Source organism: Narcine bancroftii, chromosome 9 (assembly GCF_036971445.1).
Source record: "Narcine bancroftii isolate sNarBan1 chromosome 9, sNarBan1.hap1, whole genome shotgun sequence".
NCBI classification, from domain to species: Eukaryota; Metazoa; Chordata; class Chondrichthyes; order Torpediniformes; family Narcinidae; genus Narcine; species Narcine bancroftii.
The window spans coordinates 55950179-55977906 of NC_091477.1; the positions used below are offsets into that span (position 1 = coordinate 55950179).

Genomic DNA, 27728 nt, shown 5'->3' on the forward strand with positions numbered 1-27728 from the left:
AAAAGCTTTTATAAATATGTCAAGAGGAAAAGATTGGTAAAATCCAGAGTAGGTCCCTTGCAGTCGGAATCAGGGGAATATATAATGGGGAATAAGGAAATGGCAGACCAATTAAATTCTTACTTTAGTTCTGCTTTTACAAGAGAGGATACAAATAACCTCCCAAGGATGTTGGGAAACATAGAGACTAATGCAAGGGAGGAACTGAAAGAAATCAGTATCTCTAAGGACATGGTCGTGGGGAAATTGATGGGATTGAAGGCAGATAAATCCCAAGGGCCTGATAATCTACATTCAGATAGCAGATGCTTTAAGAATTATTTTCCAGAACTCGATAGACTCAGGATCAGTACCCATGGATTGGAGGGTAGCTAATGTTACCCCACTATTTAAAAAGGGGGGTAGAGAAAAAGCGGGGAATTATAGGCCGGTGAGCCTTACATCAGTAGTGGGCAAAATGATGGAATCCATTATTAAGGATGTAATAGCGGAGCATATGACTAGCAGAGAAGGGATCGGACGGAGTCAACATGGATTTACAAAAGGTAAATCGTGCTTGACAAATCTATTGGAATTCTTTGAGATGGTGACAGATAAAATAGATGGGGGAGAGCCAGTGGATGTAGTGTACCTGGACTTCCAAAAGGCCTTCGATAAGGTCCCACATAAACAACTGGCTTCCAAACTCAAGGCTCATGGGATTGGGGGCAAAGTATTGATGTGGATTGAGAACTGGCTGGCAGATAGAAGACAGAGAGTTGGGATAAATGGCTCATTTTCTGAGTGGCAGGCGGTGACCAGTGGGGTGCCACAGGGATCTGTACTGATCTCCAGCTGTTCACAATTTACATTAATGATCTGGATGAGGGGATTGGATGTAATATCTCCAAATTTGCAGACGACACTAAGCTAGGAGGGGTTGTGCGCATGGAAGAGGGAGTCAGGAAGCTCCAGTGTGATTTGGATAAATTGAAGGACTGGGCAGATACATGGAAAATGCACTACAATGTGGATAAATGTGAGGTTATCCACTTTGGTAATACAAACCGGAGGGCAGATTACTATTTGAATGGCAATAGATTAAGAGATGGGGAAGTGCAGAGAGACCTAGGGGTACCAGTCTCTGAAGGCGAGCATGCAGGTACAGCAGGCGGTTAAAAAGGCAAATGGTATATTGGCCTTCATATCAAGAGGGTTTGAGTATAGGAATAAGGATACCTTACTGCAGCTGTACAGGGCCTTGGTGAGACCACACCTGGAGTATTGTGTGCAGTTTTGGTCACCTTATCTAAGGAAGGATGTTCTTGCAGTGGAGGGAGTGCAGAGGCGATTCACCAGGCTGATACCTGGAATGGCAGGAATGACTTATGAGGAAAGATTGCGCAAATTGGGATTGTACTCGCTGGAGTTTAGAAGATTGAGAGGGGATCTCATAGAGATATATAAAATTCTGGCAGGACTGGCCAGAATGGATGCAGATGGGATGTTTCCAATGATGGGAAAATCCAGAACCCGGGGCCATGGTTTGAGGATAATAGGCAAACCATTTAAGACCGAGATGAGGAGGAATTTCTTTACCCAGAAGGTGCTGAATCTGTGGAATTCATTGCCACAGAGGGCAGTAGAGGCAGGTTCATTAAATATATTTAAGAGGGAATTAGATATATTTCTTCAGTATAAGGGTATTAAAGGTTACGGAGAGAAGGCGGGGACGAGGTACTGAACTTTAAGCCATGATCTCGTTGAATGGCGGAGCAGGCTCGAAGGGTCGAATGACCTACTCCTGCTCCTATCTTCTATGTTTCTATGTTTCTATGTTAATCAAATCCCTTCTCAACCTTTACACTCCAAAGAATAAAGACCTAACTTATTTAATCTTTTCCTGTAACCCTGGCAAGATTCTAGTAAATCATCTCTGCCCTCTCTCCAACTTGTTTATCTTTCCTATACTTTGATGACCAAAACTGTACACAAACTCCAAATTTTGCCTCATCAGTGCCTTGTAGAATTTTAACATATACTTAATGCTCTGATTTATAAAGGCCGACATACCATACGCTTTCTTCACCACATGTGACATCACCTTCAGGGAACTATGTTACCATTATGCCTAGATCTCTCTGATCTACTACACTCTTCAATGCCCTACCATTCACTATATGTGTCCTATTTTGATTAGCCCTACCAAAATGTAACACCTCACCCTGATCTACATTAAACTCCATGATAAAATTGAGGACCCATCTTATCTGAAGGTCGTCTAATATGCCAGAATATATGGTGAATGTGATGAATTCAATTCCATACTTTAGCCACCCAACGCAGCATGGAAAATTGTTGCAATGCCTGTAACAGCATGCGCTAACCGCTACCTTAACTATGCCAGGATTCATGGATTAGGTTAGGATTTAGAAATTAGAATATTGGGGAAAAGGATAGGATTCAAGAATTACAATTGACAGGAAGAAGGTGGCACAGAAGGGGTTCGGGGGGCGCGGTAATGCTTTAAAGCGCACTTTGGAAATGGAATAAAGACTGAGGGATTGATTTAAGGGAATGGTAACTGTGGATTCTCACAACGCAGTGCCCCAGAGAAAATGCCTTGTAGATGAAGAGCAGGCCAGTGATACACTCGGAGATGTTTGTTCACGCATCATTGAACAGGACAGGTTGTGGATAAGACTGCCAGTCCATCTGATGGGGTGACATCAGATCCAAATCTCTATTGAGTGACTAACAATGACAATTGAGAAAAATTGTTTTTTCACCCCACCCCCCACAGTCTAATGTTGGCCTCAGTTGTTAAATTAATGGCCCTGGGTCACTTTGTCATCACCAATAAAATGCCTTAATGATAGAAAAAACATTCTAGATGAACCCATTAATTTATTTAATTTAATTTAGAGATGCAGTATGATAACAGGCCTTTCCATCCCATGAGCCTGCGAAACAAGGTAGGACATACCCTGTAAGAGCAGATCACTAAGAAAAAATATAGTAGAACACAGGTCTGGGAATACAGATACATAATCCCCTGAAAGATAGATAGAGTCATAAAAAGAGCTTTTGGCATGTTGGCCTTCATAAATCAAAGTATTGAGTCTAGGAGTTGAGATGTTATGGTAAAGATGTGTAAGACAGCGGTGAGGCCAAATTTGGAGTATTGTGTGCGCATTTGGTCCCCTTAACTACAGGAAATATATTAATAACATTGAAAGAGGGAAGAGGACAATTAAATGGATGTTGGTGGGACTCAAGGAAATGAATTACAGGAAAAGGTTAAACAGGTCAGGAGCTTATCCCCTAGAGTGTTACGAGGGGTAGAGCCAAGAACTAGAGGATATGGATTAAGGGTGAGAGGTGAACTAGTTAAAGGGATCATGAAGGGAACATTCTTCACGCGAAGAGGGGTGAGAGTGAGGTACAAGCTGCCAGCTGAAGTGGTGAATGCGGATTCAGTTTTGACATTTAAGAAAATATTGGATAGGTACATGGATGGGAGGGGTATGGAGGGCGATGGTCTGGGTGCAGGTCAGTGGGACAAGGTAGAATGATAGTTTAGCAGGTAGATGGGCTGAAAGATCTGTTTCTGTGCTGTAGTGTTCTATTGGAGGAGCTGCTAGTTGAGTAATTTGTTTAAATCAACAGACGCTAGCCCCTTCAATGTTCTCTATAGGTACAGATGGGCATGGTTCAGGCACCCCCAGATTTATAGCTCTGATGCTACCTTTTGAGGAGGAAGGTGATGGGAACATGAGTGGATGGTACGCAAGTCAAACCTTTAGTTGGTGGTGGATCCGTTCCTCCTCCAAGGTCTTGGTGATGGTGGCCACCTCCTCCAGTGCTTTGAGCAGTTGTACGCTGGGATCAACCTGCTGCAGGAGGATTGCACTCTGTCGATTCACCTCCTTCTGCTTTATCAGCATCTGCAACATGGTCAGGATTCAATCAAAGTACTCATGATGAGGGGCCAAGCGGTGAGGAGAGGGCTTCCTTCCCACACCACTCCTTTCTGCTCCATGCACCCTTACCCCAGCATTTGTCCTCATTGTGAAACCACGTCAGATAAACAGCAACTGAATAAGGAGAAATGGTCACCATTTCATTGGGAAATAATCACTTACAATCAATCCCAGAGAAAATCTATAAATTGAGGATTTTTAACGATAGTTGTGAGAGTCACGATTCTCGGAGGATGTTTTCCAAACTCACCAACGGCATCTTGAAGAAAGCACATCAGCACCTCTGCTTCCACAGGAGCTTGCGGAGGTTTGCTGTGACACCAGAAACCCTGGCAAATTTCTGCAGAGGTGCAGTGGAAAGTGTGCATCACGGTCTGGTATGGGGACACAATACCCTGAGTGTAAAGCCCTCCAAAAGGCAATGGACATCACTGGCAAAATGCTCCCCACCATCGAGAATATCTACGGGGAACGCTGCCATCAGAGAGCAACAGCGATCATCAAGGATCCACCCCACCCAGCACACGCTCTGCTACTATCAGGAAAGAGGTGTCAGTCCCACAAGACTCGCACCACCAGGTTCAAGAGCAGCTGCACCCCCTCCACCATCAGATTCCTCAACGATAAGGTCAATCAGGGACTCATTTAAGGACTCACTGTGCACTTTGTTGTTTGTATTACCCAGTTGTTTACATGTTATGTACAGTTTTTTTTTGCACTACCAATAAGTGGTAATTCTGTTTGGCCCACAGGAAAAAGTATCTGAGGGTGGTATGCGATGTCATGCATGTATTCTGACAATAAATCAGAAACCCAACAGATTGATGAGCATTTAGAGCAGTATTGCCTTGGCAGGAGTAGTGAGTATTGCTTTGTGAGGGGCACATCATGCTTCATGAGTCTAATTCAGGTTTTTTGAGGGACTCAGATAGGATGGACAACCAGCACTTACTGCAATAATAACACTTACCAGAGAACATCAGTTTAAGGTGAGTGGAGGAAAGTTTAAGGGAGATTCTTTTACATTTTTTTTTAAATTTAAATTTAATTTAAAAAAATTTAGACATGCAACAGGTAACAGGCTATTTTACCCCACAAGCCCACGTCGCTCAATTTGACCTACACCCTGGTACATTTTTTTAATGGATAGGAGGAAACTGGAGCTCCCAGGGAAAACCTGGACAGGCATAGGTAGAATGTTCAAACTTCTTACAAATGTTGTGGGATTCGAACCAAAGTCCCAGTCGCTGGCGCTGTAATCGCATTGCACTAACCACTACATTAAACATGCCACCCAGGGGAAGTCACGTGATGGAGTAGTGGCCGGACGGTGAACTCCAGCCCTCTCCAGAAAAGTCGAAAAAAATAAAGGAAAGCACAAAGGCACAAAAATAAAAATTAAAGTAAAGTGAATATAAAGGTGGAAAGAAGATGGCGACGAAAAAAGAAAAATCGAAACCAACGGTAAGAAGAGAGGAAGAGAAGACAACGGAAGAAGAAGGAGAAGGCCTTACCTGTTCGAAGAGGCCCACGGTGGAGAGAGAAACCCGCTCCCTCAGGTCGGTAGAAAGTGGACTACAAAAATGGCTCGCTGAGCCGAGTAAAAGTGCGCAACCGCGCATGCGCGAAGAGTTGCGCATGCGTGATGCGCATGCAAAAAAAACACACCGACGGGAGGGGCGACCAGCTGGGGAGTCGATCTCCACATCCGGCAATGACAGCTACAGAACAGCAGCAGCAAGAGGAGAACATAGAAGACAATGAAAACAAGAAAGAAGAGAAGAAAAGGACAACAAAGAAACAACAGATGGCCAACCCAGAGGAAGAAGAAGAGGAAGAGGAAGAGTACAGTGAAATAGAAGAAGAAAGGAAAGGCAAGATAAAGGATTTACTTTCACTAATTAAAGAATACATGGAGTCATTTAAAGAATGGCAAGCGCAGGAATTTAGTGATTTAAGAAGAAGAATAAACAGTACAGAAGAGAAAGTGAATAAAATAGATATGACCTTATCAGAAATATGAAAAAGAATGGACAAGGTGGAAGAACGAGAAGCAGCAGTAGAAATGGAGGTAGAGGACTTAAAAAAGAAATTAGAGGAATCTAATAAAAAAGTTAAAGAGACACACGAGCTGTTAGCTCAGAAAATAGACATAATGGAAAATTATAACAGAAGAAATAACATAAAGATAGTGGGCCTTAAGGAAGATGAAGAAGGCAAGAATATGAGAGAGTTTATAAAAGATTGGATCCCCAGGATCTTAGGATGTCCAGAACTACAGCAAGAAATGGAAATAGAAAGGGCACATAGAGCATTAGCCTTTAAACCACAACCACAACAAAAGCCAAGATCTATTTTAGTAAAATTCCTAAGATATTCTACAAGAGAAAAGGTACTGGAGAAAACAATGGAGAAAGTAAGAAAGGACAACAAGCCACTGGAGTACAAAGTGCGAAAAATCTTTATTTATCCAGATATAAGTTTTGAACTCCTGAAGAAGAGAAAGAAGTTCAATACAGCAAAGGCGATTTAATGGAAGAAAGGGTATAAATTTATACTAAAGCATCCAGCGGTATTGAAAATATTTATTCCAGGACAGCAAAACAGACTATTCTCGGATCCAGAGGAAGCACGAAAATTTGCAGAACAATTACAAAATAGACTGAGAGATGAAGACGTGTAACGAGAGTACAAAAGACTGCGAACTAAAAAGACACATAAGTTTTGAACTCCTGAAGAAGAGGAAGGAGTTCAATACAGCGAAAACGATCTTATGGAAAAAGACTATTCTCAGATCCAGAGGAAGCAAGGAAATTTGCAGAACAACTACAAAACAAGCAGAGAGATGAAGACATGTAATAAGAGTAAAAATGACCACGATCTATATGTATGTGTGTAAAGGGGTATATACTTCGACGTTAGGGATGTAAGCGCTCCAATGGATGTTGAGGATGGAGCGTTGTCTCCGCTCCATCCTCAACATCCATTGGAGTGCTTACATCCCTAACGTCGAAGTACTCGAGATGGCAGAGGTCGACAGCATCGAGTCCACGCTGCTGAAGATCCAGCTGCGCTGGATGGGTCACGTCTCCAGAATGGAGGACCATCGCCTTCCCAAGATCGTGTTATATGGCGAGCTCTCCACTGGCCACCGTGACAGAGGTGCACCAAAGAAAAGGTACAAGGACTGCCTAAAGAAATCTCTTGGTGCCTGCCACATTGACCACCGCCAGTGGGCTGAAAACGCCTCAAACCGTGCATCTTGGCGCCTCACAGTTTGGCGGGCAGCAACCTCCTTTGAAGAAGACCGCAGAGCCCACCTCACTGACAAAAGGCAAAGGAGGAAAAACCCAACACCCAACCCCAACCAACCAATTTTCCCCTGCAACCGCTGCAATCGTGTCTGCCTGTCCCGCATCGGACTTGTCAGCCACAAACGAGCCTGCAGCTGACGTGGACTTTTTACCCCCTCCATAAATCTTCGTCCGCGAAGCCAAGCCAAAGAAGAAAGGGGTATATGTGTATATATATATATATATATATATATATATAGTGTGCATACATGAATGTATCCGTATTTAGAGGAAAATATATAGAGTATAGACAAGAATTAATAAGGGAGGGAAATGGAATAGAGGGAATAAGGAGGGAATTAAAAGAGTGACCTTTGTTACATATGAAAATTGAAATCTTTTCAATTTTCATATTTTATTTTTTTATCTGCCAATTCTCTTCTTTTAGTTGTATCTTCCTTCATTGCTAATTCTTTTTCTATATTTACTATTTCCCTTATTTAGGGGGGGCTGGGTGGGGAAGAGTTACGGTCACTGCAAAATCAGCTGACGTTTGCGAGTGAATTCGCAAATCCAAATGGAGAGGGGAGATGTGGTTGTCCGACAAGGGATAAAGGACAACTCAGGAGGGGAAGGGGAGATTGGGGTTAAAGAAGTTTTAAATAGGAGAATAGGGAAAATGTTTGATGTTTTAGAAATGTTGTCTTATAAAGTGTTCAAAACAAGAAAGCAGAAATGGATAAGAAGGAAAGGTAATGATGGAGAAACGGGAAGAGAAGATAAACAAAGTATAAAATGGCTACGCTGAACTATATGACTTTAAATATTAACGGAATACATAACCAAATTAAAAGGAAGAAACTCCTAAATTTACTGAAAAAAGAAAAAATTGATATAGCATTTGTGCAAGAAACACATTTAACTGAATTGGAGCACAAGAAATTAAAGAGAGATTGGGTAGGACACGTAACAGCAGCATCGTATAATTCAAAAGCAAGAGGAGTAGCTATATTAATTAGTAAAAATGTGCCATTTAAAATAGAAGAGGAAATAATAGATCCAGCAGGGAGATATGTAATGATAAAATGTCAGATATATTCGGAGTTTTGGAATCTACTCAATGTATATTCACCTAGCGAAGAAGATCAAAAGTTTATGCAAGATATTTTTTTGAAGATAGCAGATACGCAAGGGAACATATTAATAGGAGGGGATTTCAACCTGAATTTGGATTCAAATATGGACAAAACTGGGAAAAAAATTAACAGAAAGAACAAAGTAACCAAATTTATAATTAAATCGATGGAAGAAATGCAACTTTTGGATATATGGAGGAAACAACACCCAAAGGAAAAGGAATATTCATATTACTCGGCTAGACATAAAACATACTCAAGAATAGACCTATTTTTGTTATCAGCTCGTATGCAAGATAGAGTAATAAAAACAGAATATAAAGCTAGAATATTATCGGACCATTCACCCTTAATATTGACAATAAAGTTAGAGGACATCCCTCCAAGAATGTATAGATGGAGATTAAACCCCATGTTACTTAAAAGGCAGGATTTTAGAGAATTTATTGAAAGACAAATTAAAATGTATTTTGAAATAAATACGAAATCAGTGAAAGATAAGTTTATACTATGGGATGCAATGAAAGCATTCATTAGAGGGCAAATAATAAGTTATGTAACCAAGATGAAAAAGGACTATAATCAGGAAACAGAGCAGTTGGAAAGGGAAATAGTAAATATAGAAAAAGAATTAGCAATGAAGGAAGATACAACTAAAAGAAGAGAATTGGCAGATAAAAAAATAAAATATGAAACACTACAAACATATAAGGTGGAGAAGAATATAATGAAGACAAAACAGAAATAGTATGAACTAGGTGAAAAAATGCACAAAATCCTAGCATGGCAGCTTAAGACAGAACAAGCTAAGAAAATGGTATTGGCATCAAGGAAAAAAGACAAATAAATTACATATAATCCAAAAGAGATCAAGGAAAACTTTAGAGAATTCTATGAACAATTATACCAAACTGAAAACGAAGGGAAAGAAGGGAAAATAGATGAATTTCTAACTAAAATTGAACTACCAAAACTACAAATAGAGGAACAAAATAAATTAACAGAGCCATTCGGAATAGTAGAAATACAAGAGATAATAAAAAAATTACCAAATAATAAGACACCAGGAGAGGATGGATTCCCAATAGAATTCTATAAAACATTTAAAGATTTATTAATTCCGCCCCTCCTGGAAGTATGCAAAAATGTATGCAACATGATTGATGAAACACAAAGCTTACCAGATTCATGTAAAACAGCAATAATTACAGTAATACTAAAGCAAGGGAAAGATCCACTCACACCAGCGTCATATAGACCAATATCTTTACTTAACACAGATTATAAGATAATAGCTAAACTATTAGCACAGATTAGCAGAGTATGTACCGAAAATGGTAAATCTAGACCAAACTGGATTTATTAAAAAAAGACGCACAACAGACAATATTTGTAAATTTATTAACTTAATTCATGCACTAGAAGGGAGTAAAGCGCCAACAGTAGCAGTTGCTTTAGATGCAGAGAAGGCCTTTGACAGAGTAGAATGGAATTATTTGTTCAAAGTATTGCAAAAATTCAGTTTACCAGAGAAGTATATTAATTGGATTAAAGCATTATATAAGGGACCATTGGCGAAAGTGACAGTAAATGGATATGTATCAAAGCAATTTAACTTAAGCAGGTCAACACGGCAGGGATGCCCACTATCACCTTTATTGTTCGCATTAGCTATAGAACCACTAGCAGAATTGATAAGAACAGAAAATAATATAAAAGGGATAAAAATAAAAGACAAGGAATATAAAATCAGTTTATTTGCGGATGATGTTATAGTATACTTAACAGAACTAGAACTATCAATAAAAGAATTATATAAGAAATTGAAGGAATATGGAGAAGTGTCGGGTTACAAGATCAACGTAAATAAAAGTGAAGCAATGCCTATGAATAATGCGGATTTCTCAAAATTTAAGAAGGAATCACCATTTAGATGGCAAATGCAAGCAATAAGATACCTAGGTGTACAAATAAATAAAACTCTCGGCCAATTATATAAACTCAATTATTATCCACTAATGAAAAAATTACAGGACGATTTAGAGCATTGGAAAGATTTACCACTAACACTAATAGGAAGGATAAACTGTATTAAAATGAACATTTTTCCAAGGATATTATACCTATTTCAGGCATTGCCAATACAACTGACAGAGAAATTCTTCAAGGAGTTAAAGAAAATAATAAGGAAATTTTTATGGAAAGGGGGGAAACCGAGGATAGCACTAGATAAATTAACAGAATGGTATAAACAAGGAGGCTTACAACTGCCAAACTTCAAAAATTATTATAGAGCCGCACAATTAAGATACCTATCAGATTTTTATCAAACAAGGGAAAAGCCAGATTGGACCAGGTTAGAATTAGATAAAATACGGGAAAAGATACCTGAACACATATTATATAAATGGGATGAAAAATTGGTACAACATAGAAGTTCTCCAGTATTACATCATCTACTCAATATTTGGAAGAAGATTCATGTAGAAAGAAATAAAACAAATTATCAATTACCAAAACTAATATTGACACAAAACAAGTTACTCCCTTTTACAATAGATAACCTTTCCTTTAGAGAATGGGAGAAAAAAGGGATTAAAAGAATAGAAAATTGTTTTTCAGGAAATAGATTATTATCCTTTGAACAAATGAAAGATAAATACAATATAACTCAAGATACAGCGCTGGCATATTACCAATTGAGATCCTACTTGAAGGACAAATTAGGAAGCAGTCTGAGTTTACCAGAGGGAAGTAACTTTGAATATGTGATTACAGATACAATGATAATCAAAAGATTTATAACAAATATGTATATTAAACTGCAAGAAAAGGAGAATGAGGAAACAAATGGTAAAACTAAACAAAAATGGGAACAAGATTTAAATATAAAGATAAAAAAGGAAACATGGGAGAAGTTATGTTCTGGAACGATGAGAAATACAATAAATACGAGGTTAGATATGATACAATATAACTGGATACACAGGCTATACATTACACCTCAAAAGTTAAATAAATGGGACCCAACAGTATCTGATAATGTTTTCGATGTAAAAAAGAAATGGGAACAACAATTCATGCAATCTGGACATGTGAGAAAGTAGAAAAATTTTGGGAAGATCTCAATCAGATATTAAATAAAATTACAGAAAACAATATACCAAAGAATCCAGAGATCTTCCTCCTAAGTAACATAAAAAACAAAGAATTTGGAATTGATTTGGAGGATGCACAAAAAAGATTTGTTAAGATAGCTCTAGCCGTAGCAAAAAAATTTATTATGTCAACCTGGAATTTGGAAGATAATTTGAAAATACAACAATGGTATATAGAAATGAATAAATGTATTCCATTAGAAAAAATAACATATAGTTTAAGAAATAATATTGAAATATTTGAACAAATATGGGAGCCTTACATGAAACACAATAGTGAAAACCTACCGGGGACATTCACTACCTAAATTAACGAAAGGAGAAGGAAATGAAAAGAATTGACTCAGTGGAATTTCTTGTTTATTTTTATTGAATGACAACATTGTTTGACTGGTTTAATGTATCCTAGATTTTGTACTTTAAATGGACGGGAGGGGGGAGGTAGGGAGGGTGGGATGGGAGGAGGGGGGGGGAGAAAATGGCACTGTATATGTTTGAAAAGGAAAAAGTGTGTATCATGGTTAATGTGATTTATGGTGTGAAAAATAAAAAAATTTAAAAAATAATAATAAAAAAAACATGCCACCCTAAGACGAAAGAGGTCATTCATTTACTTGAATAGTGGTGGGTGTCTGGAATCCATAGCTGGGGATGGTGGTGGAGGCTGGTATAATGGGAGCATTTAAAAGACTCCTAGATAGGCAGATAGAAGCAAGCAAATAGAGGGTTATGGATGTGAGGGAGGGAAGGGTTAGATTGACGTGGAGTAGGTTCACAAGGAGTCACGTGATGGAGTAGTGGCCGGTAGGGGAATATCAGCCCTCTCCAGAAAAGAAGGAAAAAAGTAAAGAAAAAGCAAAGCCCCAGACACACAAACCACAACAAATAAAAAATAAAGGTGTGGAGGAAATGGCACCAAAGAAAGAAAAGCCAAAAACAACGGGAAGAAAAGAAGAAGGAAAGACGCCAGAAGAGCAAGGTGAAAGCCTTACCTGTACGAAAAAGCAGGGACCCGCCGTGGAAAGAGGAGCCCACTCCCTGAGGTCAGTGGAAACCCCGCAGGTTTGCAACCCACTGAACGTAGGACTACAAAGATGGCTCACGGAGCCAAACAGAGGTGCGCAACCGCGCATGCGCGATGCGCATGACAAAGACAACACAAACAGGAGGGGGGACCAGCTGTAGAGTGGAACTCCACAGCTTGAACAGCTGAGAAAAACCCGACAGTAGGGCTCCCAGTGGGAAAATACAGAAAATAACGGGAACGGAAGGGGTGAGAATGAAAAAAGGAAATCAGAGACACAACAGATAACCAGCCCAGAAGAAGAGGACCAACATCAAGACAGCATAAAAAAAACCAACAAACTGAGACAAACAGCCCAAAAAGAAAGTCAGAAGAGACACTGATACAAGGAAGAGAAGAAGAAGAAGACACAAACCCTAGAGCAGAGACAGAAGAAGAAGAAGGAGAACATTGCTGTAAGGATCCATGTGGAATTCCACTAGTCACTGATCTCCAGGGGTCCTAGAACATATCCATGCAGAACTCCACTAGTCACTGACCTGCAGGGGTCACAGAACATATCTATGTGGAACTCCACTAGTCTCTGACCTCCAGGAGTCCCAGAACATATCCATGATGAACTCCACTAGTCACTGACCTCCAAGGGTCTCAGAACATATCCATGCAGAACTCCACTAGTCACTGACCTCCAGGGGTCTCAAAACATATCCATGTGGAACTCCACTATTCACTGACTTCCAGGAGTCCCAGAAAATATCCATGCGGAACTCCACTAGTCACTGACCTCCAGGATCGATGAGCATTTGGAGAAGTACAGTCTACTCAAGGATAGTCAGCATGGCTTTATGAAGGGAAAGTCGTGCCTCACGAGTCTAGTTGTCTTTTTTGAGGAAGTAACAAAATAAATTGATAAGGGTAGGGCAGTAGATGTGGTCTACATGCATTTTACCAAGGCATTTATGCTCTATGCTCCATTTGAATACTCTAGATGAAGCTACAAGATGGTGACATAGTGCTGTTCAATCAAAGTCATTTTGTCACATTTCTCTGCAAATGACAACAGACCATTCAAGAGAGAATTTTTCATTATTGAGCACTTAATCATAACTTCAGGACTTCCCAAAGCACATCATACACAATGAATCACTTTTGAAAAATAATCATTATTGTGGAGAAAACCTGCACACAGCAAGAGACAATGTTGGTCAGTAACACCTCAACACCACTTATGACTGTGATCTCTCCAAAATTCTCTCACCATCCCCGTTTTAAAACACGTGTTAGCTTGGAGGATGGGTGTTGGTGAGACTGCACTTGTTCTACTGTACGCTCATGTTGTTACAGGGTATATGGGGACAGATTGTAATACCTTTTCAGTTATGTGCTGCGATAATATTTCTATTAGGCACTGAAATAATATTGATTCAATTCTATTTTGCAACTTGAAGTTTCAGTAACAGCACGTTAATTTTGCAATTTCTCATTACATCTCTATTTTTTGAAAAGATGTAAAACAAAATGCCACCTTGCAGACCTTTGCATGCAGCTCTGACGGGAATAATTAAATATTCCCATTGAGAACAGCTACAGCTCGAATGAACAGCCACAGAAAATGTGACGAATGTGTAAGTAACATTGTATCAAGTAGGTTGAAAAATTTGGCAATCGACAGAAATGGCATACTCTGGTGGGCCGCAGGCGATTCAGCCCATTGGCACTTGGGCCCTTGAAGGAAGATCCAACCACATGGATGTAATGGTGGGGGAAGAGTACAGATTAAACTAATATGACATAATCCTTTCAGTACTGGCCAGCAAGCCTGGGCCTCTTCATCTGGATCTTGACTTGCTCATCGGAAGACCACAGTCAGGGCAGATCGGTAACAACATCTTCTCATTGGCACACCTCAAAGATGTGTGCTTAGCCCACTGCTCTACTCTCTACACCCATGGCTGTGTGGCCAGGCACAATTCAAATACCATCTACAAATTTGTCAATGACAACACAGTTGTCCACACAATCACATATGGCAACGAGAAAGTGTACAGAGGTGAGATCGATGATCCAGTTGAGTGGTGTCACAGCAATAAACTTGCACTCAACGTTAGCGGAACTAAGGAACTGATTGTGGAGAAGCCAGTCCTCATCGAGAGGTCAGCAGTGGAAAGGGTAGTAAACTTCACATTCCTGGGTATCAAAATCTCTGAAGACCTATCCTGAGACTATTATGTTGATGCAACCATGAAGAAGACTTGCCAGCAGCGATATTTGGATTGGAGTTTGAGGAGATATGGTACACCGCCAAAGACTCTCGCAGATTTCTACAGGTGTACCATGGAGAACCTTCTGAGTGGTTACATCTGGGGTGGAAGAGGACAGAAAAAGGCTTCAGAGGAGTGTAAACTTGGACAGCACCATAACGGGCATTTAGCCTTCACTCCATTAAGGACATCTTTAAGAGGTGGTATCTCAAGAAAGCAGCCTCTATATTCAAGGGCCCCCCCCCCCCCACCACCACCCAGGCTATCATCAGGAAGGAGGTACAGGGGCCTGAAGACAAACATCCAACGTTACAAAAGTAGCTTCTTCCCTCTCCTCCATCCGATTTCTGAACAGACAATAAACCACAGACATGACCTCACTTTTCTTCTTTTTTCAGACTAATTACTTATTTACATATTTGTATTTACTATATAACCATAAAACCATATAACCACTTACAGCACAGACAGGCCAGTTCAGCCCTACTAGTTTTTGCCGTAACAAATCCCCACCCTCCTAGTCCTCCTGACCAGCACCCGGTCCATACCCATCCAGTGCTCTCCTATCCATGTAACTATCCAGTCTTTCCTTAAATGTAAGGAAAGATCCCGCCTCAACCATGTCTGCCGGAAGCTCATTCCACATCCCTACCACCCTTTGCGTAAAGAAATTTCCCCTCATGTTCCCCTTATAATTTTCCCCCTTCAATCTTAAACCATGCCCTCTAGTTTGAATCTCCCCCACTCTTAATTGAAAAAGCCTATCCACATTTACTCTGTCTGTCCCTTTTAAAATCTTAAACACCTCTATCAAGTCTCCCCTCAATCTTCTGCGCTCCAGAGAAAAAAGCCCCAGTCTACACAACCTTTCCCTATAACTCAAACCTTGAAATCCTGTCAACATTCTCGTGAACCTTCTCTGCACTCACTCTATTTTGTATATATCTTTCCTATAATTTGGTGACCAAAACTGTACACAGTACTCCAAATTTGGTCTCATCAATGTCTTGTACAATTTCATCATAACCTCCCTACTCTTGAATTCAATACTCCGATTTATGAAGGCCAACATTCCAAATGCCTTCTTCACCACACCATCTCATATCAGCCTTGAGGGTACTATTTACCACAACTCCTAAATCCCTTTGTTGCTTTGCACATCTCAATAGCCTACCATTTAATGCATATGACCTATTTAGATTTGCCTTTCCAAAATGTAACACCTCACACTTATCTGTATTAAATTCCATCAGTCATTTCTCAGCCCACACCTCCAGCCTTCCTAAATCACCTTTTAATCTACGGTAATCTTCCTCACTGTCCACAACACCACCAATTTTTGTATCATCCGCAAACTTGCTTATCCAATTCTCCACCCCTACTTCCAGATCGTTAATATATACAACAAACAATAGTGGACCCAGGACCGATCCTTGAGGAACTCCACTAGTCACTGGCCTCCAATTGAACAAAGAGTTTTCTACCTCTACTCTCTGATACCTCCCATCCAACCATTGCTGAATCCATTTCACTACCTCCTTATTTATACCTAATGCCTCCACCTTTTTTCCTAACCTCCTGTGAGGAACTTTGTCAAAAGCTTTACTAAAGTCTAAATAGACAACGTCCACAGCTTTCCCTTCATCAATCTTTTTTGTAACCCCCTCGAAAAACTCAATCAGGTTTGTCAAGCATGATCTACCCCTGACAAAACCATGCTGATTACTCCCTATCAATCCCTGTACCTCCAAATATCTGTAAATACCATCCCTCAGAACACTTTCCATCAACTTGCCCACCACAGACGTCAGACTCATGGGCCTAAAATTCCCAGGTTTACATTTGGACCCTTTCTTAAACAGCGGAACCACATGCGCCACCCTCCAATCCTTTGGCACTACCCCCGTGGCCAGTGACATCCTAAATATCTCTGTTAATGGCCCCACTATCTGTCCACTAGCCTCCCTGAGTGTCCTTGGGAATATTTTGTCTGGTCCCGGAGATTTATCCACCTTTATCTTTTTCAACACAGCCATCACTATCTCCTTGGTTATCCTTATATGCTTCATAACCTCCCCACTATTTTTCTTTACTTCAACTGGTTCAATATTTTTTTTCCCTAGTGAATACCGAGGCAAAGAAATCATGCAAAATTTCCCCCATTTCCTCTGACTTCTCACTCAACCTACCCTCGCTATCTACAAGGGGTCCAATTTTATCCCTCACTAATCTTTTACTTTTAATGTACCTATAGAAACCCTTTGGATTTAATTTTACTCTATCTGCCAAAGCCTCTTCGTGCCATTTTTTGGGCTTTCTAATTTCTTTCTTAAGATTCCTTCTACACTCCTTGTAGTCCTCCTTCAAATTCTCAGCTCCCTGCTCTTTATACCTCTTGTACACCTCCCTTTTTCTCCTAACCAAATTTCCAATATTCCTCAAAAACCAAGCCTCCCTATGACTTCCAGCCTTTTCTTTGATCCTCACTGGGACTGTATTGTACACCAATTTTGCACCTGTAATGCACAAACTACTGCTGCAAAACAACACATTTTGTGACATGTGTTCATGACAATAAACCTGATTCTGACAAACAGTGCTATATTAGTGATTCAAAAATAACTTTTCTAGCAGCAGGGTTCTAACCTAATGCCCAACAAACATTGTATGGGTAAGTAGGCTTATCATGCATGAATAACATCCACAGTGGTTAAATAGCCCCACCTAATCAGTCATCCCGAAAGGCAGACTTTATTTTTCCTGCCCTTGTTCACCTACCTCATGGGCAAAGGATTCAGCCTCTTGTCTCAGGCTCTGTTCCAGATCCAGTTGTTGCCTGAGCTCTTCGTATTCCTGAGTTGCCATCACAGATACTGGGCCAGGAAACATTACATGGAGAAGTTATTATGACCCCATTCATCCAGTAGATTTTTAACAAGTGGAGGCATTAAAAATGAGGTTGGCTTTGTTCTGGGCCAACTGGTCTTCCTCCTTGTCTCTGAACTCTTGTTCTATTATGTGTCATACTGTGTGCGAGATGACTACTAATTTTTTTTAAATTTAGACACTCAGCACAACAACAGGCCATTTCGGTCCATGGGTCTGTGCCACCCAATTTACACCCCATTAACCTACACCCCTGGTACGTTTTGAACAGTGGGAGGAAACCCGATGCCCCCGGAGAAACCCCACACAGACACGGAGAGAGCATACAAGCTCCTTACAGACAGTGCAGGGTTCGAAACTCAGTCCACTCCTGATCTCTGGCGCTGTACAGGCATTGTGCTAACCGCTACGCCAACTGTGCCCCCCCCCCCAATCTGCTCACAAAACAACTTCTGACACTGCATTCTGATACATGCGACAATAAATTTGAACTTGAATTATGGGGTGGTGATAGGTGGGTAAGTGGAATGAGGTTGGAATTCCCTATGGATCCTTACAGCAATGTTAAAATTACACAAACTGCTTTACATTTTCCAAAGGCCCTTTGAAGATTCATCCCATTGTCCAAAATATGTTCATCTTTATATGAAAAATATTGGACATTTTAATTTAGTATAGGGACATATTTCATAAATATATATGTTCCATCATTGCGACCTTTCAAATGACTTGCTTCCATTCCTATCCTGTCAGTTCTGAGGTGCTAACGGGGCTGCAGTCTCCTCCCCAGGTGGGATGGGCAGCTGCCCAACAGGCCAGCTAGTTGGTGAGGTGGTGTCCTCTTCCTAATGCTTTCTCAGGGCTGATGTGTGCTCCTGAGACACAAAGCTCTCTGTACCATCCCAACCACTCCTGTCACTATTGATTGGGGAGACATTCACAGGAGGTCGTGGGTTGGTCGTCAGATTTGATCACATCTCTGAGATTTTTCCTATGTCCTGGCAGCTGCTTTCTACACCAAAACTTAGAGCAGAGGGTCTATTCTAGGAGACTAATCGTGAAGGATTAGGTCTGCCTAAAGTCTCGATGATGCACATACCAACAGGAAGAGGAAACTAACAGGGGCTTACTTTGTCAGTGGTAAATCTCCTGTGCCTTGAGATCCCTGCTGTGGGAAGGCTGGTTCTCAGGAGCATTTAAATAGGGCAGGGAGCCCTGCTGCCCAGGAGATCACTTGAATAGCGAAAAGGAATATCAACAAAATGGTGTTGGAGACCCCAAATAAGTGAAAAGGAGTTTGCTGAACTGGTTGCATTTGGTTGTGGGTCTCTGTTACAGCAAGGATATTTGGTTCAGTCCATTTATTCTTTTTAATATATTTTGATACAACGGAATGGCTCTTCAGTACAGTTTGGGGCAGTCACATTGCTAGAGAGCCACTGGGCAGTGAATAAGTAAAGTAGCTGAAGTTTGATGAGCTTGATCAAAAGCAGCTTTTGACTCCAGTCTTAACATGACAAATAATTGAAATTCACTCTGCTGTGCTGGGAAATGACTCCATTTTCACTTTGTCCCGGTGAAATTCCCGGGAATTCAGGACATCCTGAGCGTTTCGCACTGTGGTCCAAATTCCCAGGAATTTGCCCTCCCTGGCAATTTAAGGGGGTGGGGGGGTCCTGCCCCCTACCAATGAAGTGTTATGCACTCACAAGAGTAAGTCACCTCTCCCGTTGATCGGTCGCTCACCTGCCCGCTCTCTCCCCCCCCCCAACCCACGCTTCAGCACATCGCGAAAGTGGCACAATGCTTGATGAATGGCCGACTTTGTTTCCCATAATCTTTCACGCAGCTGGAACTGCTCTGGGGAATCCAGCTGCGTGAAGGATTATGGTTAACAAGGACGGCCAGTCATCCTGCATTGTGCTGCTGTTGCGACAGGCTGAAGTGGCCCGCTGTTGCCTGGAGGTATCCTTTAATTTTAATCGCCTATGTGACACAGCACACAGGCGCTGACAACACGAGGCTTCCCCTGCTCGGCCATTTGTCTTTGCACACCGCAGGGAGAGGGTGGTCCAGGAAAATTACCCAGGGCTGTGGCCGTACCTATGAGTTAGGGCCGCAGACCCATTTAAAATTCCCAGGCTGACATTTTCACACAGCAGGTTCACAGGAGGGGTCCTGGGAAAATTTCCCAGGAATCTTCATTTTACAGTGCGGTGTGAAGAGGCCCAGTGATTCCTACCTCTGGATCATACACCCAGTAATATATTGCACATGTGACTGTCCCCATACAGAGTAACAAACACAAGTAACAAACTGGTATTTTAACAAGTGCTTTTGAAACTATTGTTCTCCAGAAGAGAACCTGAATGTTGAACTTACCCCTGTTGAAACTTTTGATTGTTTTTGCTTGTTTTGTGAGCAGATTCTGTAGATCTTCCATCTCAGTGTGTTCTTTCTCCAGCTGAAAAACATTGCACGTGTAGCTCATATCGACATTAGCTTGATCCAGTGCAAATATATTATCCTGAGATTCATCGTTAGAATTTGTAAATGTTCGAACTCATCATATCTTTGATGTTCCAACATGTACTTCCGCATCTAAACGTAAACTGTCCAAATTCAAGTTAAATATGTTCACCCACCTCTGTTTCTAATGGTAGGATGTTGTCTTGCGAGTCACGATTGCAAATAATTGGCAAACATGCAGAGTGGAAAACTTTCCAGACCAAGGCCACCCGTAAGTTGGAGGTGCGACACCTAATATTCCAACTGGGCTCTCTCCGACAGGATGGCATTAACACTAACTTCTCCGGTTTCTGCTAGATCACTCCCCCTTCCTCCATCTCCCTCTGTCTCCTTTCCTCCAGCTCTCCTTCCCCTTCCCCCTCCATTCATAGAGACATTCCCCCCTCCCCCTGCTTGCTGCTGTGCCTCCTCCCTTATCTACCTATTGTCTGTGGGACCGTGCCCCTCCCCCATTTGCTGCTGTGCCCCCCTCCCTTATCTACCTATCATCTGTGGGACCGTGCCCCTCCCCTTGCATCCTGCTGTGCCCCCCTCCCTTATCCATCTACCATATGTGGGACCACGCTCTTCCCCCTGGCCCTCCCTCTGCTGCATTTTATTCAGGTGCCTGCCCACATTTTGGTTATACCTTGATGAAGGGCTCAGTCCTGAACCATCAATTCTGTATCTTTACTACACAAAGGACACTGTTTGCGCCCTGCTGAATTTCTCCAGCATTGTGTTTTTACTTCAATCACGAGGACGGCAAACTTTTGTTTTACTCTAAATGGAGACAAACCTCTTTCTTAAGTCATTGGATCTGTATGTTTCACAGAGGAATTTCACTTAAATTAAGCCTGTCAACTGTGGACAGTGAGTGAAACTTATTCAATAGAGGCAAATTTACTATGGTGCACTTAGAATGATTTTGTGACACTCAGGCACTCTGTTTATTTCAATAAATCTGCTATAAACTTTTTAAGCAGCTGGTGGTGCTTTCATATATATATATTAGGATAAATAAGTTCATGGACCACAAATGATTGTTGTCTGTCCTCCTTAACATCTAACACGATTCTAATGAGGCAATGCACAAATATGCTGGAGAAATTCAGCAGGTCACACAGCGTCCATAGAAAGTAAAGGGTAATCAACGTTTCAGGCCTGGGCCCTTCGTCAAGGTGTGAACAAAAAAATAGGCAGGGGTCAAAAATAAACACATGGGGGAGGAGAGGAAGGAGGAAGGGGCAGGGCGAGGAGCATAAGACTAGCAGGTAAGAGGGAAGGTAAGTGGGAAGGTAAGAGGAAAAAAATGGGAGGGGATAGGTCTCTGAATGGAGGGAAGGGAAGGGGGTGGAGAGCAGGATAAGGAATGAGAGAGAATGGGGAAGGGTCAAATGAAAGTCAATGTCAATGACGTCTGGATGGAGAATGGCGACAGAATATTAGGACTTTGTTTCTGTAATATTTTCTAAACCTATAAAGACCTGAACACAATGTTGGTGGCTAAGATCTGACTGGCAGCTTGTTAACATGAACAAGTTCCTATACAGACCAGCCCATTCAACGATCCAATCCGCAGTGCATTAGCTATTTGTGGCTGGTTTCGTCTGGCTGCGAGTTCCGTCTGCAAGGCCTACCATGGCTCAATTTGCAAATGGAGAAAAACTATAAAATACTTTTCATACTTGCCAATCTGTTGGTCACTTACTCTGGTGGTTAGTTCCTCAATATTGCTCTGCAGTTCCTGCACTTGACCGGCAAGCTGTTTCTTTTCCTCCAGCAAATGTGTCACTGTGTCCTGCAGTTCTGTGAACACAGAAACATTATTTAGAACAAGCAGACATCCCCTTCACCCAACCTTTAGATCCCAGTCAGGGGTTTATTCCTCCAGTCCTTTAGATCCCAGTCAGAGGCCTATTCCTCAGGTCCTTTAGATATCAGTCAGGGGCCTATTCCTCCAGTCCTATAGATACGAATCAGGGACCTATTCCTCAGGTCCTTTAGATATCAGTCAGAGGCCTATTTCTCTGCTCTTTTCGATCCCAGTCAGGGCCCTATTCCTCCAGTCCTTTAAATATCAGTCAGGGGCCTATTCCACCGGACCTTTAGATATCGGTCAGTGACCTATTCCTCCGGTCCTTTAGACCACAGTCAGGGGACTATTCCTCTAGTCCTTTAGATATCGGTCAGGGGTTTTTTCCACCTGTCCTTTAGATATCGGTCAGGGGCCTATTCCTCCAGTCCTTTAAATATCGGTCAGGGGCATATTCCTCCAGTCATTTAGATCCAAGTCAGGAGCATATTCCTCCATCATTTCGATCCCAGTCAGGGGCCTATTCCTCCGGTCCTTTAGAAATCAGTCAGAAGCCTATTCCTCCAGTCGTTTAAATATCGGTCAGGGACCTATTCCTCTGTTCCTTTAGATATCGCTCAGGGGCCTATTCCTCCGTTCCTTTAGATCCCAGTCAGGGGCCTATTCCTTCAATCATTTAAATATCAGTCAGGGGCCCATTCCTCTGGTCCATTAAATGTCAGTCAGGGACCTATTCGTTCAGTACTTTAGATATCGGTCAGGGGCCTATTCCTCCAGTCCTTTAAATATTTGTCAGTGGCCTATTCCTCTAGTCCTTTAGATCCCAGTCAGGGGCCTATTCCTCCAGTCCTTTCAATCCCAGTCAGGGTCCTATTCCTCTGGTGCTTTAAATATTGGTCAGGGACCTATTCCTCCAGTCCTTTAGATCCCACTCAGGGGCCTATTCCTCTGGTCATTTAGAAATCAGTCAGTGGCCTTTTCCTCCAGTCCTTTAAATATCAGTCAGAGGCCTATTCCTCCGGTCCTTTAAATATCAGTCGGGGCCTATTCCTCAGGTCCCTTAGATCCCAGTCAGGGGCCTATTTCCACGGTCCTTTAAATATCGGTCAGGGGCCTATTCCTCCGGTCCTTCAAATATCAGTCAGTGGCCTATTCCTCCGGTCATTTAGATCCTAGTAAGGGGCATATTCCTCCAGTCCTTAATATATCATTCAGGATCCTATCCCTTCCATCCTTTAAACATCGGTCAGGGGCCTATTCCTCTGGTGCTTTACATCCCAGTCACGGGCCTATTCCTCCTGTTCTTTAGATTTCGATCAGGGGCCTATTCCTCCGGTCCTTTAAATATTGGTCAGGGACCTATTCCTCTGGTCCTTTAAATATCAGTCAGGGCCTATTCCTCCAGTCCTTTAGATATCGGTCTGGGGGCTATTCCACCGGACCTTTAGATATCAGTCAGTGGCCTATTCCTCCGGTCCTTTAGATTGCAGTCAGGAGCCTATTCCTCCAGTCCATTAAATATCAGTCAGGGGCCTATTCCTCCGGTCCTTTAAATATCAGTCAGGGGCCTATATCTCCGGTCATTTAAATATCAGTCAAGGGTCTATTCCTCTGGTACTTTAAATATCATTCAGGGGCCTATTCCTCTGGTCCTTTAGATAACATTCAGGGGCCTATTCCTCCAGTCATTTCGATCCCTGTCATGGGCCTATTCCTCTGGTGCTTTAGAAATCAGTCAGGGGCCTATTCCTATGGTCTTTTAATTATCAGCCAGGGTCCCATTCCTCGGGTCATTTGTTCCCAGACAGGGGCCTATTCCTCCAGTCCTTTCGATCCCAGTCATGGCCCATACCACCTGTCCTTTAGAAATCAGTCAGGGGCCTTTTGCTTAGATCCTTTAAATATCGGTCAGGGGCGTATTCCTCCGGTCCTTTACATCCCAGTCAAGGGCATCTCCTTTCAGACCATTAGATCCCAGTCAGGGGCCTATTCCTCCCATCCTTTAAATATCGGACAGGGGGCTATTCCTACCGTCCTTTAAATATCAGTCAGGGGCCTATTCCTCTGGTCCTTTAAATATCAGTCAAGGGCCCATTCCTCTAGTCCTTTAGTTCCCAGTCAGGGGCATATTCCTCCGGTTCTTTGAATGTCAGTCAGGGACCTATTCCTCTGGTAATTTAGATCCCAGTCAGGGCCCTATTCCTCCAGTCCTTTCGATCCAAGTCAGGGGCCTATTCCTCCAGTCCTTTGAAAATCAGTCATGGGCCTATTCCTCTGGTACTTTAGACCCCTGTCAGGGGCCTATTCCTCCTGTTCTTTCGATACAAATCAGGGGCCTATTCCTCTGGTCCTTTAGAAATCTGTAAGGGGCCTATTCCACCGGTCCATTAAATATCGGTCAGGGGCCTATTCCCCAGTCCTTCAGATATCAATTTGGAGCATTTTCCTCCAGTCCTTTAGATCCCAGGCAGGGGCCTATTCCTCCCGTCCTTTAAATGTCCGTCAGGGGCCTATACAGCCTGTCCTTTAAATATCGGTCAGGGGCCTCTTCCTGTGGTTCATTAAATATTGGTCAGGGGCCTATTCCCCCAGTCCTTTAGATATTGGTTAGGTGCATTTTCCTCCAGTGCTTTTAACATCAGTCAGGGCCTATTCCTCTGGTCCTTTAGATCCCAGTCAGGGGCCTATCCTTACGAACCATAAGATCCTAGTCAGGGGCCTATTCCTCCAATACTTTAAATATCAGTAAGGGGCCTATTCCTCCCGTCCTTTAAATATCGGTCAGGGACCTATTCCTCCCATCCTTTAAATTTTGGTCAGGGCCCTATTCCTCCGGTCCTTTAAATATCGGTCAGGGGCCTATTCCTCTGGTCCTTTACTTCCCAGTCAGGGGACAATTCCTCCAGTCGTTTAGAAATCAGTCAGGGGCCTTTTACTGTGGACATTTAAATATCGGTCAGGGACCTATTCCACCGGTCCTTCACCCAGGCAGGGGCCTATTCCTCCCGTCCTTTAAATGTCGGTCAGGGGCCTATTCCTACCGTCCTCTAAATATGGGACAGGGGCCTATTCCTCTGGCCTTTTAAATATCAGTCAGGTGCCCATTTCTCTGGTCCTTTAGTTCCCAGTCAGGGGCCTATTCCTCCAGTTATTTGATCTCAGTCATGGCCCATACCTCCGGTCCTTTAGAAATCAGTCAGGGTCCTTTTGCTTCAATCCTTTAAATATCGGTCAGGGGCCTATTCCTCCGGTCATTTACATTCCATTCAGGGGCCTATTCCTCCAGTTCTTTCGAATCCAGTCATGGACCTATTCCTCCGGTCCTTTAGAAATCTGTCAGGGGCCTTTTCCTGCGGACCTTTAAATATCAGTCAGGGTCCTATTCCTCCAGTCCTTTAGATATCGGTCAGGAGCCTATTCCTGCGGTCCTTTAGATCCGAGGCAGGGGCCTATTCCTCCCGTCCTTTAAATGTCGGTCTGGGACATATTCCTCCTGTCCTTTAAATATAGGTCAGGGGCCTATTCCTCTGGTCCTTTAAATATCAGTCAGGGTCCTATTCCTTCGGTCCTTTGGATCCCAGTCAGGGGCCTATTTCTCCGGTCATTTAGAAATCAGTTATGGGCCTTTCCCTCCAGTACTTTAAATAGGGGTCAGGATCTTATTCCACCGGTCCATTAAATATCGGTCGGGGACTAATCCTCCAGTCCATTAATTCCCAGTCAGGGGGCTATTCCTACAGTCCTTAGGATCCCAGTCAGGGTCCTATTCCTCCCATCCTTTAAATATTGGTCAAGGGCCTATTCTTCCCGTCCTTTAAATGTCAGTCAGGGGCCTATTTGCACTAAGTTCTTTACTAGTCACCCAATTTTTGTTCAGGGGATTACTACCTTTTGGTATTTTTTTTGGGGGGGGGGGGGATTTTCTTTTTTTTTAGTTTTTAATTTGTGATTTTTTTTATTGGAGGGCCTATATACATTAATTTGAGTTTTTATATAAAGATATTATTGGTATTTAGTAATAATAGTAGATATGTCAAAGTTGAGGTTTGCTACTTTTAATGTTCGAGGATTAAATAGTCTAATTAAACATCAGCGAGTCTTGGCGTATATTAATAAAATGAAAATTGATATTGCCTTTTTACAAGAAACACATTTGAATGTGAAGGAAAGCGTGAAATAAAAAGGGATTGGGCTGGGCATGTATATTCTTCTTCATTTAAAGGTGTAGCAATTTTGATAAATAAAAAATTATCCTTTGAATTACAATCAATGGAGGAAAAGGCAGGATGAATTCTTAAATTGAATTGTAAGATTTTTAGTGAATTTTGGACTTTACTTAATATTTATGCTCAAAATGTAAATGATGGAGTACTTATTTCAGATGCATTTTTATGCTTGGGTCAGGCTAATTATAATATTTTAGTTGGTGGTGATTTTAATTGTGTTTTGGAACCTTTATTAGATAAATCTCTAAAGAAAGTTAAAAAATCCAAGATGGCAATTCAGGTCCAAGCATTGATGAAAAATCTTAATTTAGTAGATATTTTGAGACATCTTAATCCGACAGAGAAAGATTTTTCCTTTATTTCATCGTTTTCAAGAAATGACTTCTTTTTAGTATCGGCACATTTAGAAGGGAAATTACAACAAGCAGAATATAAATGTAGGGTGATTTCAGATCATTCTCTGTTATATTTTACATATGAAACTTCTGAGATAATTCAAATAGCTTATTGTTGGCGATTTAATACAACGTTGTTAAAAATATGGAATTTATTGATTTTTTGAAAAAACAAATTAATTTTTTTTAAATAAAATTCTAATTCTGTTAGAAACAGATCGATGAGTTAGAAAAGGAATTTCAGAAAGATGCTACAGAAGATCAGAAAATAGAATTATCTAAATATAATACTTTGCAATCTTATCAATTTGAATGTGTGATTAATAGGACTAAACAACGGTATTACGAATGGGGAGAGAAAGCACATAAGGTATTGGCATGGCAATTAAAGAAAGAACAGATATCGAGGACTATTAATGCTGTTAGACGGAATTCTATTATTACTTATAAATCTCGTGTGATTATTGATGAATTTTATAAAAAGTTATATACATCTAAAGGAAAACAGGAAACTGGATCGATTGATCTTTTTTTATCACAGTGAATGTACCGATATTAGAGGATGGAGATATACAGGAGTTAGAAGAACCATTTACTGATTCGGAAATTAAAATGGCTATGCTGGAAATGCTGAACAGTAAATCGCCTGGCGATGATGGATTTTCGGTTGAATTTTATAAAAATTTTTTATGATGATTTATCTACAGTGTTTGGGGATGTATTACGTCAAATTGGAGAACATTATAAATTACCCGAGTCTTGTTCTAGTGCTTTACTTACAGTAATACCTAAAAAAGATAGAGGTCCTTTGAAAGTGTCTTCTTATAGACCAATTTCATTGTTAAATGTAGATTATAAAATAATAGCTAAAATATTAGCAAATAGATTGGCTAAATTTTTACCAAAGTTGATTCATATTGATCAAACAGGTTTTATAAAGAATAGATATGCTTCAGATAACATTTTACGCATGAATAGTTTTATTATTAGATTTCGATAATCTGCAGATCATCTGATGGTGATATCCTTAGATGCAGAAAAAGCATTTGATAGAGTTGAATGG

The 27728-nt window shown here is 41.4% G+C and overlaps 1 protein-coding gene across 4 annotated transcripts in view; it reads right to left on the reverse strand.

Annotated features, from left to right (window-relative positions):
• Window positions 1-27728, reverse strand: part of shtn3 (shootin 3) — a 151125-nt gene that overhangs the window by 49169 nt on the left and 74228 nt on the right. For 3 of the 4 annotated variants that reach the window (XM_069899219.1, XM_069899218.1, XM_069899221.1), the window contains exons 5-8: window positions 21940-22037; window positions 20103-20184; window positions 17613-17707; window positions 3780-3926 (exon numbers count right to left, since the gene is read on the reverse strand). In XM_069899219.1, coding sequence (XP_069755320.1) covers window positions 3780-3926; window positions 17613-17707; window positions 20103-20184; window positions 21940-22037 — 422 coding nt within the window. The remainder of the gene's footprint in view (window positions 1-3779; window positions 3927-17612; window positions 17708-20102; window positions 20185-21939; window positions 22038-27728) is intronic. The other variant, XM_069899220.1, reaches the window with a different exon arrangement.